The sequence below is a fragment of the Dipodomys ordii genome, unplaced genomic scaffold, assembly GCF_000151885.1.
Source record: "Dipodomys ordii isolate 6190 unplaced genomic scaffold, Dord_2.0 Scaffold207, whole genome shotgun sequence".
In the NCBI taxonomy this organism is placed as follows: Eukaryota; Metazoa; Chordata; class Mammalia; order Rodentia; family Heteromyidae; genus Dipodomys; species Dipodomys ordii.
This window is the reverse complement of record NW_012267423.1, coordinates 1,255,925-1,271,132: the sequence shown is the minus strand read 5'-3', so window position 1 is coordinate 1,271,132 and position 15,208 is coordinate 1,255,925. Positions and strand designations below refer to the sequence as shown.

Genomic DNA, 15,208 nt, shown 5'->3' with positions numbered 1-15,208 from the left:
GTCCGGTCGTGGGGCCTGAACTCTGGGCCTGGGCACTGTCCCTCAGCTCTTCAGCTCAAGGCTAGCGCTCTACCACTTGAGCCACAGCACCACTTCTGGCATTTTTCTTTTTGCATATGTGGTACTGAGGAATCGAACCCAGGGCCTTGAGCATGCAAGGCAAGCGCTCTACCACTGAGCCACCTTCCCAGCCCCCTGAGAGACTCTTATCTCCAATTAATTACCAAAGGCCAGAAGTGGAACTGTGGCTAAAGTTGTAGGGTGCTAGTCTTGAGCAAAAAGGTTCAGCAACAGTGACCAAACCTCAGGTTCAAGCCGTAGGACAAGAACATACACACACACAACTGTTATATTGGTGATACTTGAATTTTGGAGGGAACACAATCCATAACGTGTATCTCTAAATTTTTTTTAATATAATAGATACTTGATTAGGTGGAGATAGTGTGCCAGTATAAAAAGACAAACATTTAGGGCAAAGCCAAACTGAGTTAGAGTACTTTCTCCTGATTTATACTAAAGCATAAATGTTATGATAATAAAAATTAGGCTTGAATCCATACAAGTTGAAAACCATCTGTAATATAAAAAGTGAGGCAACGATGAATAATATAGCTAGATAAAATATTTCAACATATACAACAATATTATTACCAGCACACATGAATAATTTTGGTATATCAATTAAAAAGAAGACTCCACTAGAAACAATGGACAGTAGTAGCCAGGTGGGTCCATACCTGTAATTTTGGAGGTTGAGGCAGTAGGTAGGGTAGGTTCAAGATCAGCCTGAGCTACTAGTGAGACCATGTCTCAAGATCCAATCCCCTCCAAAAAAAGGACAAAAGGAAGCATGGACATATGGCATGAAAATGAACAGAACAAGAATGCAGGAGAAAAATATCCTCGTCCAATAATTAGAGAAGTGTTAATACTTTTTCTGGAGGGCCTTCCTGATTTGGTAAAATTCAAAAGTTGATAACTATACAAAATTTTCTAGGAAGAGACTAGCAAATGTTCCTTTTGGACATAGAAAAACTAGTGTTGAAAGCAAACTTGTGAAGGCCTCCCTTTGGAAGGCCTCTTTAGGAAGGTATCTTGGCCACTTCTAATCATATTGATGATATATATGCTCCTTGACTCAACATGTCCATTTCTTGAAATGTTTTCTTAAAAATAATTTGCTTAGGTAGACTGGATACATTGGATTACACTTGTATTCCCAGCTACTAGGAAGGCAACAGGATCTAGGTGAGAGGTCAGCATAATCAAAAAGTGAGATCCTTTCTGAAAACCAAGAGAAAAAGAAGGCTAAGGGCATAACTTAAGTGGCTCTGAGTTTCACCAATTAAGAAAAATTAAGTAGGAATGTAAAATAGTATATCACTGTGTTAATACCAACAATTTTTGTGATACAACCGTATGTCTTTTTGAAATACCTTCTTGAAAGGCAGTTTGATTTTTAGTTTGATTGCCAAACTAAAAAGAGATTTGTAGAAAAAAAGGATTAAACAACAGGCCTGACACTACTATGTGTGGGAAGGTCTGCTTGGATGATTTCTAGGAACCTGGGTTCCCCTGAGAAGAGTGGGTCACTGTTCCTCAATTTTTTTTTTCCTGGTCCTTCATGGAGCTTGAACTCAGGGCCTGGGTGCTGTCCCTGATATCTTTTGCTCAAAGCTAGCAGTCTTCCACTTGGAGCCACAGCACTCTTCTGGTTTTCTGGTGGTTAATTGGAGATGAGTTAAGAGTCTCAAGGACTTTGCTAGCTGGACTGGCTTTGAATGGTGATCCTCAGATCTCAGCTTCCTGAGTAGCTAGGGTTACAGGTGTGAATTACCAGCTCCAGGTTACTGTTCCTCAATTTTATAAACAATAAGGTTTAGATACCTGCTTTCTTTCTAGAAGCTTAGAATTTTAGTAATATGTTAGATGGAAACTAATTATATGATTAGTGTCCAGTAAAAGCCCTTGACACTATCTCTGACAAATTTCCTTGGTAGAAAACATTTCACAAATCACAACTTGTTTTTGCAGGAATTTAAGGGGTCTTGTGTGATTCTGTTGGCAGAGGACTCTTGAAACTAGTGCTTAGATTTTACTGGACTTGCTTTAAGCATCTTTAAGCTTTTCACTTTGTATGCATTAGCTATGATAAACCATAGAGTGTGATTATATACTGGATCACTGTATAATTTGGTGAGTTGTATGAGTGAATGTATGTATGTACTGTCTGACTTCTTTATTTTGCATATTTTCTCTGATAGTAGAAAAATTGAAAGCTTTAGTGATATTGTAGATAATGAAGTCGTCAGTTGTTAAAAGAGTCCTCAGCATTTACCCAAACGATCACAAACAAGGCTATAGTAAAGCTACCAGCACAGCTATGTTTATCACAGCATTATTTACCATAGCTAAGATATGGTACCAACCCAGATGCCCCTCAGTAGATCAATGGATCAAGAAAGTGTGTGTGTGTGTGTGTGTGTGTGTGTGTGTGTGTGTGTATATGTATGTATGTATGTGGAATTATATGCCTCCATCAGAAAGAATGACACTGCCCCATTTGTTAGGAAATGAAAAGACTTGGAAAAAATCATATTAAAGTGAAGTAAGCCAAGCCCAAAGAAACATAGGTCCCATGGTTTCCCTTATTTGTAATAACTAGTATATGTCTAGGACAAGCAGAAAAGGTCAAAAGCTATGTCCATATGACCATATAAGATGATGCTGAGTGAAATAAACCTCAAGATAAAGACAAAAGTGTTTTTTTTCTTTCTTGCTGTTGTTTTTAATGTACTTATAATGTACCATGTGATTTTTTTGTTTCTTTTGTATGTTCTTCCCCCATGGTATAACCTGTTTTCACTGTATTTGATTCCAATGCCCTGCATCTTGTATACATTTTTCTAATTTAGGGAGGGGAAGGGAAGTAAGGTTACAGGATGACCCATTGTAACAATGAAATGTAAAATATAAATAAATAAATAGGAGGTAGTAGAGAGTGGCTCTAGCAGTAGAACATTCTACCAGCTGTAAGTGAAAAAGGAACATGGCGGCGTCCCTGAGTTGAAGCCCCAGAACTGGCAAAAAAAAAAAAAAAAGCCAGCTAGAGATAATATATGTGGTACGGTCAATTCAAATTATTAAGTTAAATGATTTTTGGAATACAGAACAAATAACTCATGTATAAAAACACATGAATTTATCCATTTAACAGTTACATGCCATGTCCTATATTTATTAATCTTTAATAATTACCTTTGAAAAATTTTAGAGCAGTGGCAAAAGCAGTAAGATACTATGAGTTAGGTATTATCAATATTTTACAGCCAGGTGACTCTTAGGTTATTTTACTGTATACAGTACAATTTAAGATTTGTACAATCCTGGGTGCATATTTACTATTTTGTAAGTAGTGAATTTGTGACAGTGATACGTGATGTAGTAACAAAGATTTTAAGCTTCTGTAATTTATATTTTATATTATTATCAGAATTTGAGTACTAAATTCCATTTCAGTTCTATTTTTGTGTTTTTATGTTGTTTTTATTTAAAATCTTACCAACAAATTAACATTTGTCTGTCTACATACATTCTTAAGTTGAGTCTGTTCACCAAGCAGGAAGAGACTAAATATATTTCAGAGGTAGAACTAACTAATAAAGACTATTGTTGGATTGGAGAGGAAAGAAGGAAAGGAATCAAAGGTGATTCCTAGGGTTTTGGCTTAAAGAACTACTGAACAGACATGCAATTTAGATATGTCTGAGATGCCCAGAGGCATATAGTGAACAACCCAATAGACAATTAACTATTTGATTCTGGAGAAATTTAACAAACTTCAAACAACACATTTACAGGAGCTTCAGTCCTTAGATACTGAAACTTCTTGTAAGAATTCAAATTTTGATGCACAAACAAGTATTTTAAGATGGTAGTCACATTGCTTGTCATTTTTGAAGTCCTGTGAAAATCATTTGGCTTTGCATTTTAAACAGAGAACAAGTAATTTATTTGAAACTTTAAAACAATACTAAATCCATTTTTTTGTTTGTATCAATAACTCCATAATGTGAAGCTTAAGATAGTAGGGCATGCCTGTAAGCCCAACACTCAGGAGACAAGTGTAGGATGGTGAGTTTAAGGACAGACTGGCCTTGCATAGTGAGACCCTGTCTACAAAATAAAAATTCTAATGTTAGGACAAGGGCTATATAAGTCATAGGTAGAGCATTTGTCTAGGATGTATAAGATCCCAAATTTAATATCTCAGCCAAAAGCAGTGAGAGGAAGGAGGGAGAAGAACATCTATGTATTAAAGCAATTCCTGTGACTTTATGTGAGAAAGCCTAATAAATAATTCTTTAATAGAACTTGCTTTGCACTAGATATTGATCTGTGAAATCTAATTTTAAAAAAGTCTAGTCTTGGCCAGGCACTGATGGCTCACACCTGTAATCCTAGGTATTCAGGAGGTTAAGCACTTGGAAGCCACCTTGGGCTGGAAAGTCCATGAGACTCATCTGCAGTTAACCATCAAAAAATTAGAAAGGAGGTTAAGCACTTGGAAGCCACCTTGGGCTGGAAAGTCCATGAGACTCATCTGCAGTTAACCATCAAAAAATTAGAAATGGAGCTGTGGCTCAAGTAGTAGAGCACTAGCTTTGAGCAAGACACACACACACACACACACACACACACACACACAGTATTAGAGCACTAGCTTTGAGCAAGACACACACACACTCTCTCTCTCTCTCTCTCTCTCTCCCTCCCCCCCCCACCCCCCCCCCCTCTCCCTTCTTCTCTTTCTCTCTCTCTCCAGTCTTTGCTTTCAGGTTTGTAGTGTAGTGGAGAGTCAGGCCAGATTTCCTAAATCATACTAGAATGGTGTATTACAGACTCACTGCAGTGGGTTGAGAAGCAGTTTAAAGAGGAAATGTTTAAGAAAGGCTTTCCAAAGGAAATAACACTTCCAGAGTTTTATTAACTTACCAACAAGACCAAAATTGTGAAGCTATTGTGTTAAGGCATGGAAGGTGGCTGGTGGTGACAGTGGCAATTCTATAACGCTGAAGTATTACACTTTAATGAGAAAATAAAAAGAAGCTAGGAAATCAGACAAGCAGCATTTAACATACTTCATAACTAACCTGAGGAAATGGTAATTGACAGGTCCATTAAAACATTCTTTTAGTATGAAACTGATGATTATTCTTATGGAATACACATGTGTGACTTTTTCCAAATGTATCACACTGATCTATGCCTCCTAATTAGATGGAATTAAGACATGAGCCACCACCCTCAGCAATAAAGTATTAATTCTTGGTTCAGTGCTGTTCTCATATACTCTAGACCATGTGCTTTCCAATAAGGTTCTTAGTTCATTACAGCATGTTCGGAAATAGAGGGGTTCCCCCCTGCTAAATTTCTAGGACAGCTTTACAAAAGCTGTGATCCGGTGATCAGGAATTTAAAACAATATTTTATGTAGACATTTTCTGTTTTATCTAATTAAGTGAACTTTGGTGCTATCAAAGTTCTTTTTTTGTTGTTGTTGTTGGTCATGGGGCTTAAACTCTGGGCTTGGGCACTGTCCCTGGGCTCTTCAGCTCAAGGTGAGCGCTCTACTGCTTGAGCCACAGCACCACTTCTGGTTTTCTAGTGGTTTTTATTGGAGAAAAGAGTCTCATGGAATTTCCTGCCCGGGCTGGCTTTGAACTGTGATCCTCAGATCTCAGCCTCCTGAGTAGCTAGGATTACAGGTGTGAGCCACCAGCACCCGGCCCCAACTTATTTTTCTTTTGAAGTACATTCTTCCTTTTTCTCTCCTAATTCATTCTTTAATTTCTTACGATAAATCACAAAGCAACTTTCTGAAGAGTATATGATGTTGTCAGCCTATACATCAAGTAAAAGGAATCAGAATTGTTGAAAATCAGGCCTGTGAATGTGGCTTGGTGGGAGAGTGCTCACCTTGCATGCATGAAGCCCTGGCCTGGGTTCCTTAGTACTATACTATATAAAAAACCAGAAGTGGCTCTGTGGCTCACTTGGTAGAGTGCTAGCCTTGAGCAGAAGAAGCTCAGGGATGAAAGGATCCATCATATCCATCTCTGGGGACCACGCGGAGGCAGGCAGGCACAGGAGAAAGATTCTTACAAGGTTTATATTAGAGTAGCCATATTTCTCCCAGAGAGAGAGCACATGGCAGCCTCCACTATCTAGGTAGCAGAAGGGTGTGAAGGGTAGGAGGTGAGGTAGATGGGAGGTCAGGTGCGTCTGGGCAGAGAGAAAGGGGCCAGCTATATGGTGGGAACTCCAGGGCAAGGAGGAGCTCAGGTCTGGGTGGAGCTGAGGTCAAAGGCAGGCATAATTCTTACAAGGCACCATGCCCAGGAACGAGTAAAAGCCCCAGAACTGGCACAGAGAGAGAGAGAGAAATATCCATTCCCTCAAGTCAGTCAGTTAGTACTTCTAATGACTACTAATGTAGAACCTAAACACCTTATGCTGGTTGTTTTCAAAGCTAGGTCACAGCAGCATCACCTACTTAGAATCACCTTAGCTAAGAATTAAAACTCTCATATTTTATCTCAAATCCTGAATAGAAGCTCTCAGGATAGAGCCCAATAGTTTAGCCTTCCAGGTAATTCCGAAGCCAGCTCAAATTTGATGCACAAGCTGTAACATCTATAGTCAGATAAAATTGACCCAGAGTATGTGAATATTATGAACCTGAGGTAGCAAATAACATCTGAGTTTCAGTAATATTAGTAAACATTTATTGAGCCATTTTATGTACTAATCTCTTCTTACAGAAGTTGTGACACTTAGGTTTTAAATGTATTCATTGTCTATATAACTGGAAAGCTAAAAATTCAGAATTTTAATTGAGATGGCTGAAGTGTAGAGGGGATTTTTTTTTGTAGGGAATAACTGTCTACTTAAAAATAACTTTTAATATAGTTTGGTAGAATTTCCTTGCTATTGATTTTTAAAATTTATGTATTATACAGGTCCTGGGCTTGAACTCAGGACTTGGGGCACTGTCCTTGACCTTTTTTTGCTCAAGGTGAGCATTCTACTACTTGAGTCCTAGCTTTGCTTCTGGCTTTTGGGCTCATGGACTTTCTTGTCCAGACTGGATTTGAACCATATTCCTTAGATCTTAGTCTCTTGAGTAGCTAGAATTACAGGCATATGCGACTATCACATCTGGCATTTGCTGTTGATTTTTTTTTTGTCTTTTCTTTTTTGGTACTGGGGATCGAACCCAGGACGTTGCACTTGCTAGACAAGCACTTTGCCACTGAGCTACATCCCAGCCCTTTGCTGTTGATTTTTAAGTACAAAACAAAAGTCATAATGTATTGTACAAACTGTCTTATCTGATGAAAATATTTTAAGGTGTATTCATAATATTTTTAATTGATATATGGTACTTAAATCTGGTACAGTATGACATTTCCATACATATATACAACAAATAAGGACTAGGTCAGGGCTAAGAATACTATGTAAATAAGCTTTTGTCTAATTTTTTAAAAATACAAACAAAAAATTCTTAGTTGTTTAAATACCAATGTCACAAATAGCAAAAATAAAATGATGATAAAGTAAGTTATCAGATTTTTTCATAAGTTATTGACTAGTAGCCAGAATGTTTTCAGTGTTTTTAATCCTGAAGAAAAGTAGATGGCTTTGAAATTAAATTTTAGCAGTGTATTTGAGTAGGCTTTAACAATTCACAATGCCGACTTTCAGTTCTTCTGAAAGCAGGAAGTATATTACTGACACACAGAAATATTCCAGCCCAAAGAACATCCCTACTGCCATATGTGGTAAGAATTTGTCACTAACCCACAAACCACTTCTGTAATGCAGTGAACAAGCAGAATTGGTCTTTGTTGGACATTTCTAATCCAATATGAAAGGACTTTGTTTTACAGTGTTTTATAAGTAATCATTAGCTTATGCCTTGGAGAAAGATTTCACATCATGGATGTTCATAGTTTATTAAGAACAGGAATAATGAAACTTGTGCTCTTTATCATGATTTTTAAAGTCAGGTATTTATTCCACTAAAACACAAGTTACTTGAGTAAATGAAAGAGTTAAGTATTCATGCTCATTTATTAATGGTATCTTTATATGAAATTAATTATAGTTTTTTCTTTTGCTGCTTATTTGGAAGAAATATTACTCTTACATTTGCATTTATGCTAAAAAGAAATGACCCTTAGGGTTAATTATTAAAGGATAATTAACAGCTTAGAAAAACAGGAGAATTAGTTTTGAGGAATTAGGTCAGCAGAATTGAGTGAAGAGCTATTTGTAAATCATTAACATTTTGAAAATATCAATGTTTTTCTAAACTTGATTTTTTTTTGTATTTTAAGCGATTAAGAAGATTGTCTACCAAATATAGAACAGAAAAGATTTATCCCACAGCCACTGGAGAAAAAGAAGAAAATGTTAAAAAGAACAGATATAAGGACATACTGCCATGTAAGTTTAAATACCTTTGATAGAACAACTAGGAATACTAATTAGCATTTTTATAACCAAATCAGCTTTATTCTTCCTGACTGTGATTTATAATCTTTTTCTCAAGGTACACTACAAAATAATAATTTATAATTGTGCTTCTTGCTTTTCGTTATGATAGTTGTTTTAGTTTGTCTTATGTAAACATCACAGTTGCTCTAATGATTATTTTTGAGTATCAGAATTCCAAGAGAAATATTTTTGTAGACTTTTGTTCAAAGAAGTTATTTTGTTCAAAAATAAAACAGGGGCTTGGAGGTGGCTCAGTGGTAGAGTGCTTGCCTTGCATGTATGAGGCCCTGGGTTCGATTCCTCAGCACCACATAAACAGAAAAGGCCAGAAGTGGCCCTGTGGCTCAAGCGGTAGAGCGCTCGCCTTGAGCTGAAGAGCTGAGGGACAGTGCTCAGGCCCAGAGTTCAGATCCATGACCGGCAAAAAAAAAAAAAAAAACCAATATAAAATATTGTTTTTATAAAATGGTAAGAACACTGATTTGTCCATTACCTGTTAACAAAAGAACCTTGATTACTTGTGTATGAAAATGGATCATAAATGACCCAAAACACCTTTATGTCTGCTATTCTCAGTTGTCTAAATATGTACCTCTAAGCATGTCTTAGATTGATATTATGTTTAAAGAATAATATTAGTTATATTTTTAGATATTATTAGATATTAGATATTTTTAGATATAAATAAGTGACCCCTTTTATAAAATGAAATTTTGTTTTGTGCCTACCGTGTTAAGCTGCCAATTGTCTTTCTCTTTCCCTTCAAGTATCTTAAAATTCCTACATTCTATGACATTAATTCCTTAATTAACTATTGTCATTATTAAAACTTCTGTCTAAAACAGCCTGGATACAGTTTTCAGTGACTTTGTAATGCTAGATTCAGTGCTGGCTTTTTTGTTTGTTTGTTTTCATTTTTCTCAGTGTTTTAATTAACTTTTGATGCCAATGACCAGTTCCAAGTTGAAATCCGATAACTCTTGCAATCATAGCCTCTGTCTTGTTTTCTTACCTCTGTTCCTCACGTTTTCTTGCCTAGATTGAATCCTTCATTGTTCTGTTATTTTTGTCGCACATTATTCTTGGCTGTAGGATGCGTGGATGGCCAGTGTTAACAAAATTAACAGGTGTAAAGCTGGGAAGGTGGCTCAGTGGTAGAGTGCTTGCCTTGCATGCATGAGTCCCTGAGTTGGATTCCTCAGCACCACATAAGCAGAAAAAGCTGGAAGTGGTGCTGTGGCTCAAGTGGTAGAATGGTGCTGTGGCTCAAGTGGTAGAGTGCTGGCCTTGAGCTGAAGAGCTCAAGGTAGCCCAGAGTTCAGGCCCCATGACCGACCAAAAAAACCCCACAAAAAACAAAACAATTAACAAACTATTAGGTATAGTGTAATAGTGAAGAATTCTGCCTGCAGACATTCAACTACTGACTTCATCAGTTGGTAGCTATAAGAACTTGAACTCTATTTCTGTGGCTATTTTGTTGTTTGTAACATAGAGATAACAGTAATACTTACTATGAGTTTGTTGTTGTTGTTGTTGTTGTTTTTGGGTCCGGTCGTAGGGCTTGAACTCTGGGCCTGGGCGCTGTCCCTCAGCTCTTCAACTCAAGGCTAGCGCTCTACCACTTGAGCCACAGTGCCACTTCAGGTTTTGCTTATGTGGTGCTGAGGAATCAAACCCAGGGCCTCGTGTATGCAAGGCAAGCGCTCTACCACTGAGCCACCTTCCCAGCCCTTATTATGATGTTTTTGAGTGTTATATCAGTCTAAGCTTTTCCTGGTAACCTAGCATAGTAGCCATTCAGCAAGCTTTTAAAAAACATACCCAAATTTCCTTACAAAAGTTACTTGGGTTTGTTCAGGCTGCTATAACAAAACGTTATAAACTTTGTAGTTTATAAACAATACAAATATATGTCTTGCCATTTAAGAGGCTAGAAAGTACAAGATTAGGGACCCCAGCTTCTTTGGACTCTAGTAAAGGCTAGCATCTGGGTTCTTAGATGGTGATTTCTCACTGTTCTCATGAAGTAAGGTTAAACAAGCTTCTTTGGGCCTTTTTTTTTTTATTTTTTTATTTTTATAATGACAGCTATGTCAGTCACCAGTGCATGCCTCTTAATACTATTTCATTGGGAATCAGTTTAAATATATGAGAGGTATGTAGACATTCGGACTGTATCAGTTGCATACCTCAGAGTAGAGGCTGGTATGGTATAAGGACATTTTATTATTATTTTTATTTTATTGTCAAAGTGATATACAGAGGGGTTACAGTTCCATAAGTATAAGGTAGTGAGTACATTTCTTGTCAAAACCCCCTCTCTTATTTCTTTCTGTCATGGACAGTTTTTATTAAGATAATCTTACTGTGTTCCCTTAGTTGATGCACATACTCAGAGATAATCTCTCTACTTCTTTGACTTTCATGTAGAGAATTACAAAAACCACAAGGTTTCTTTTTAAAAAATTTTTTTTTATTATTATTTTTTTTTTTGGGTACGGTCGTGGGGCCTGAACTCTGGGCCTGGGTGCTGTTTTTGCTCAAGTGGCTCTCTACCACTTGAGCCACAGCGCCACTTCTGGCTTTTTTTCCCCTGCTTATGTGGTGCTGAACCCAGGGCCTTAAGCATGCAAGGCGAGCACTCTACCACTGAGCCACCTTCCCAGCCCCCAAACAAGGTTTCTGTTTTCATAAGTTTGATTCATTTTACCAAAAGCTGGGCTCCTGTAGCTCATACTGGTAATCCTAGCAGGATACTGAGATCTGAGAAGGTTCAAAGCCAGCCTGAACTCAAAAGCCGAAAGTAGAGCTGTGGTTCAGGTGGTAGCTCAAGTGTACTTGAGCACTAAAGCTCAGAGACAATGACTAGATCCTGAGTTAAAGGCCCAGGCTCTGTGCTCACGTACATGTGTACACACACACACAGCTTTGCACATATATTATGTTCTTGTGATGCAAAAACAAATTGGCAAAAATCCCTGCCTTTTTTCAGAGATTACAATCTAGGTGATAGAGAATGCATACAAATGAACATTGATAGTTTTGTCTTGTTATGATTAATACTAATAAGAATATAATGGAAGGGATAAGAGTCATAGAGAAATTGTGATAGAAAGGAAGCTTTGATTTTTGAACAGAGGTAGAGAAGGAAGGTTCGTGGCAGTGCTCATAAACTGGTTCTGAAAAATAAAGTTCTTTATATTGTTTGGTAATTTTTATAACAAATGGAATTTTTACCATAATCATCTTTTTGTTGTTGATTTTTTTGGTTTGTTTTTGAAGTGAGGCCTGCCCTATGTTGTCTATGCAGGTCTTATCTTTGTCTTTCTTGCTTCAACCTCCTGAGCTGAAATTTACAAGCTTGTGTGACCATGTCCAGTAATACTTTTTAGTATGTCCAGTATATTGGAGGCAAGTCCCAGAACTGGGAAATGTCTGTACATTATTAGGTCTAAAACTGAGCTTGGAAGTGGTGCTATGGCTCAAGTGGTAGAGCGCTCACCTTGAGCTGAAGAGCTGAGGGACAGCGCCCAGGCCCAGAGTTCAAGTCCCACAACCGACAAAAAGAACAACAACAAAAGAAACTGAGCTAACCTTTACAAATGGTAAATAGGGGATTTTCAGCATACTCTAATGTTAGTTTTAATTATAGTGATTCTTTCTGCTTATAGAATTAATAGCTTCCTGTTTGCTTGACAACAGTATTTATGATTTTTAGTGTATTTTTTAGCAATTTTTTATTATGTTTAAGCGATTAGATAAAAATTTCACAGTATTGGTATGATTTTTATTTTATTGACATAATTTGTTAGTGTTCATGGGGAAAGTTAAGGTACAGATTTTCTATGCCTCTTATGTAGCCATTTTTGGTTTTATCTCTTTGGAGTCAAGCTCTAGGGCAGTTGTATAGATAGGAAAAGCATGGAAGGAAACTACTGCTTTTATTTCCTTTATATTTAATTTCATTAAATTCGTTTTTAAGCTTAATAAGAGTGCCAAAAATATTAAAGTATAATGTTAGAAATTGCCTACAAATACCTAGACTTCATTTTTATTAACATTTATTTATTTATTTATTTATTTGTGTGTGTGCCAGTTTCAGGCCTTGATCATAGGGCCTGGGCACAGTCCCTGAGCTTTTTTGTTCAAGGGTAGTAGTCTAACACTGGAGCCATTCTCCACTTTTGCTGCCCAGACTGTCTCTGAACCACCTCATAGCTCAGCCTCCTGAGTAGTGAGGCTTATAGGAGTTAGCTACCAGTGTCCAGTCTTTATTTTTTTAACTAACATTTTTAACTATCTTAGCTTTATTTATTATGCTTCATCAGAAAACACTTAAATGTCAATGAAACATAATTTTTGAAAATTTTTTCTTGTAGTTGATCATAGCCGAGTTAAGTTGACTTTGAAAACTCCTTCTCAAGATTCAGACTATATTAATGCAAATTTTATTAAGGTATGTATTAATGTTGCATGGTATTCCTTTATCATTCTTAATGTCTTATGTATGTTTTAATAATATCCGGAAAAGTACTAAAAATAAAAGAATTGACCCTTTGTTCATTTTTCATAATTGCTTAGAAATTGTTGGTACTAGGATTACTAGGTAAAATTGGTTTAAAATTATAGAACATTAACTTTAAAAATTTAAAAACTTAGTAATTGTTACTGTTTTTAAGTGATAGCAAAATTTAACATAGTCTTTTCTTGTATGCCAGTTCTGGGGCTTGAACTCAGGACCTGGGCTTGTAGTGGTCTGTCACTTGGCGTAGTTCCACTTCTAGCTTTTTGGTGGTTAATTGGAGATAAGAATAACACAGATTTTCAGCTGGGCTTGGTGGCTCACGCCTGTAATCCCAGCTACTCAGGAGGCTGAGATCTGAGGATTGTGATTCAAAGCCAGCTCAGGCAGGAAACGCCTTGAGACTCTGATCTCCAATATGCACTCATAAAACTGGAAGTGGTGCTGTGGCTCAAGTGGTAGAGCGCTCACCTTGAGCTGTAGAGCTGACAGCACCCAGGCACAGAGTTCAAAACGCCCCATGACCAACCAAAAAAAAAAGAAAACATTTTCATGAGCAACCCAGTTTAGAACCTCAGATCTCTTCCTTCTGAGTAGCTTGGATTATAGATGTAAACCACTGGTGCATGGCAATATAGTCTTTTTTTAGGTAGCTTTGGTTCTCTTTGGTCAAAAGTAGTCAAGTGATTTTTTTGCTTGTTTGCTATTTTAGTTTTGAGAAAGAACTGTATAGTTTAGGTTGCCTTCAGCTCCTGATTCTCCTGCTTCAGTTTCTTCCTCATTAAATAATTTAAAAATAATTATCAGTAGAGATGCCAACTGTTATTTGAGTTTAAATATAAAGACTTATAACTAGTATAAGTCTAGTACACGCAGAAAAGGTCAAAAGCTATTTACATATGACCATATAAGATGATAAGTGAAATGAACCCCAAGATAGAGACACAAGTGCTTTTTTCTTCCTTGCTATTCTTTTTAACGTACGTATTTAAAGTGTACTATGTGATTTTTTTGTTTGTTTGTTTCTCTTGTATGTTCTTCCCCCATGGTATAACCCCTGTTTTCACTGTATTTGATGTCAGTGCCCTGCATCTTGTATATACATTTTTCTAATTTGGGGAGGGGAAGGTAAATAACAAAATACTGAAAATAGGATATGGGTTGAATCATTGTAACAATGAGATGTACAAGACACTATGTTGAAAATTAGTTTTATAATTTGCAGGGGAGGGAAGAATTGGGGAGGTGAGTTGGGAAGAGATGGTAGGGGAAAAACAAAGGAGGAGGTAACAATGCTCAATAGGAAATGTACTCATTAACCTTACTCATGTAATTGTAACCTCTCTGTACAGTATTTTTACAATAAAAAAAGACTTATTTTAATATAATTAAAAGGCTTTTTATTAAAAGGTTATTTTAATTTTAGTATTTCTAATTATATAACTAACATTTTAAATTGTTAAATTTAACATTTTAAATTGTTAAATTTATATATGGTATTTTTGATATTTTAGTAAGTTATCTTGTCAACAAAACTTAGTAAGACTTTATGCAGTATAATTTTACTGCCTTTGTCAACAGTGGATAGTCATGGTTTGAAATAAAATTTACATTTATCAGTTTTATTATGATTGCAGTAAAAACTAAAATTAATAGAACACAAACTAATAAATAGTAGATTTGTGCTCTCAGATGTTGTCATTGTTGGTTGTTTTGGGGGGTTTTTGAGCATGTACTAGAAATTCTGTTTTTTAATTGTACTTCAGGACATTGATTTGTTGTATGATGCACTTATGTGGTAGTTTTATTTTAGTCAACTATTTCCTATTTGATCTATTCTTGAGTTTATTATTTCAGACATATTTATAGATATTAAATGAACTTTTTTTTTTGTCAGTTGTGGGGCTTCGGCATCTTTCCTGGGCTCTTTTGCTCAAGGCTAGAGCTCTACCACTTAGAGCCACAGCTCTACTTCTGGTTTTTGAGTGGTTAATTGGAAATAAGAGTTTCGGGATTTTTCTTTCTTGAAACTGTCATCTTCAGATCTCAGCCTCCTGAATAGTTAGGATCACAGGCATGAACCACTGGCGCCTAACTAAATGAACTTTTAAATTG

The 15,208-nt window shown here is 36.5% G+C and overlaps 1 protein-coding gene across 2 annotated transcripts in view; it reads left to right on the top strand.

Moving 5' to 3' along the window:
* The window catches only part of Ptpn12 (protein tyrosine phosphatase, non-receptor type 12), a 62,792-nt gene that overhangs the window by 15,012 nt on the left and 32,572 nt on the right, over positions 1 to 15,208 (top strand). For both annotated transcript variants that reach the window (XM_013035276.1, XM_013035278.1), the window contains exons 2-3: positions 8,409 to 8,517; positions 12,951 to 13,027. In XM_013035276.1, the coding sequence (XP_012890730.1) occupies positions 8,409 to 8,517; positions 12,951 to 13,027 (186 nt within the window). The remainder of the gene's footprint in view (positions 1 to 8,408; positions 8,518 to 12,950; positions 13,028 to 15,208) is intronic.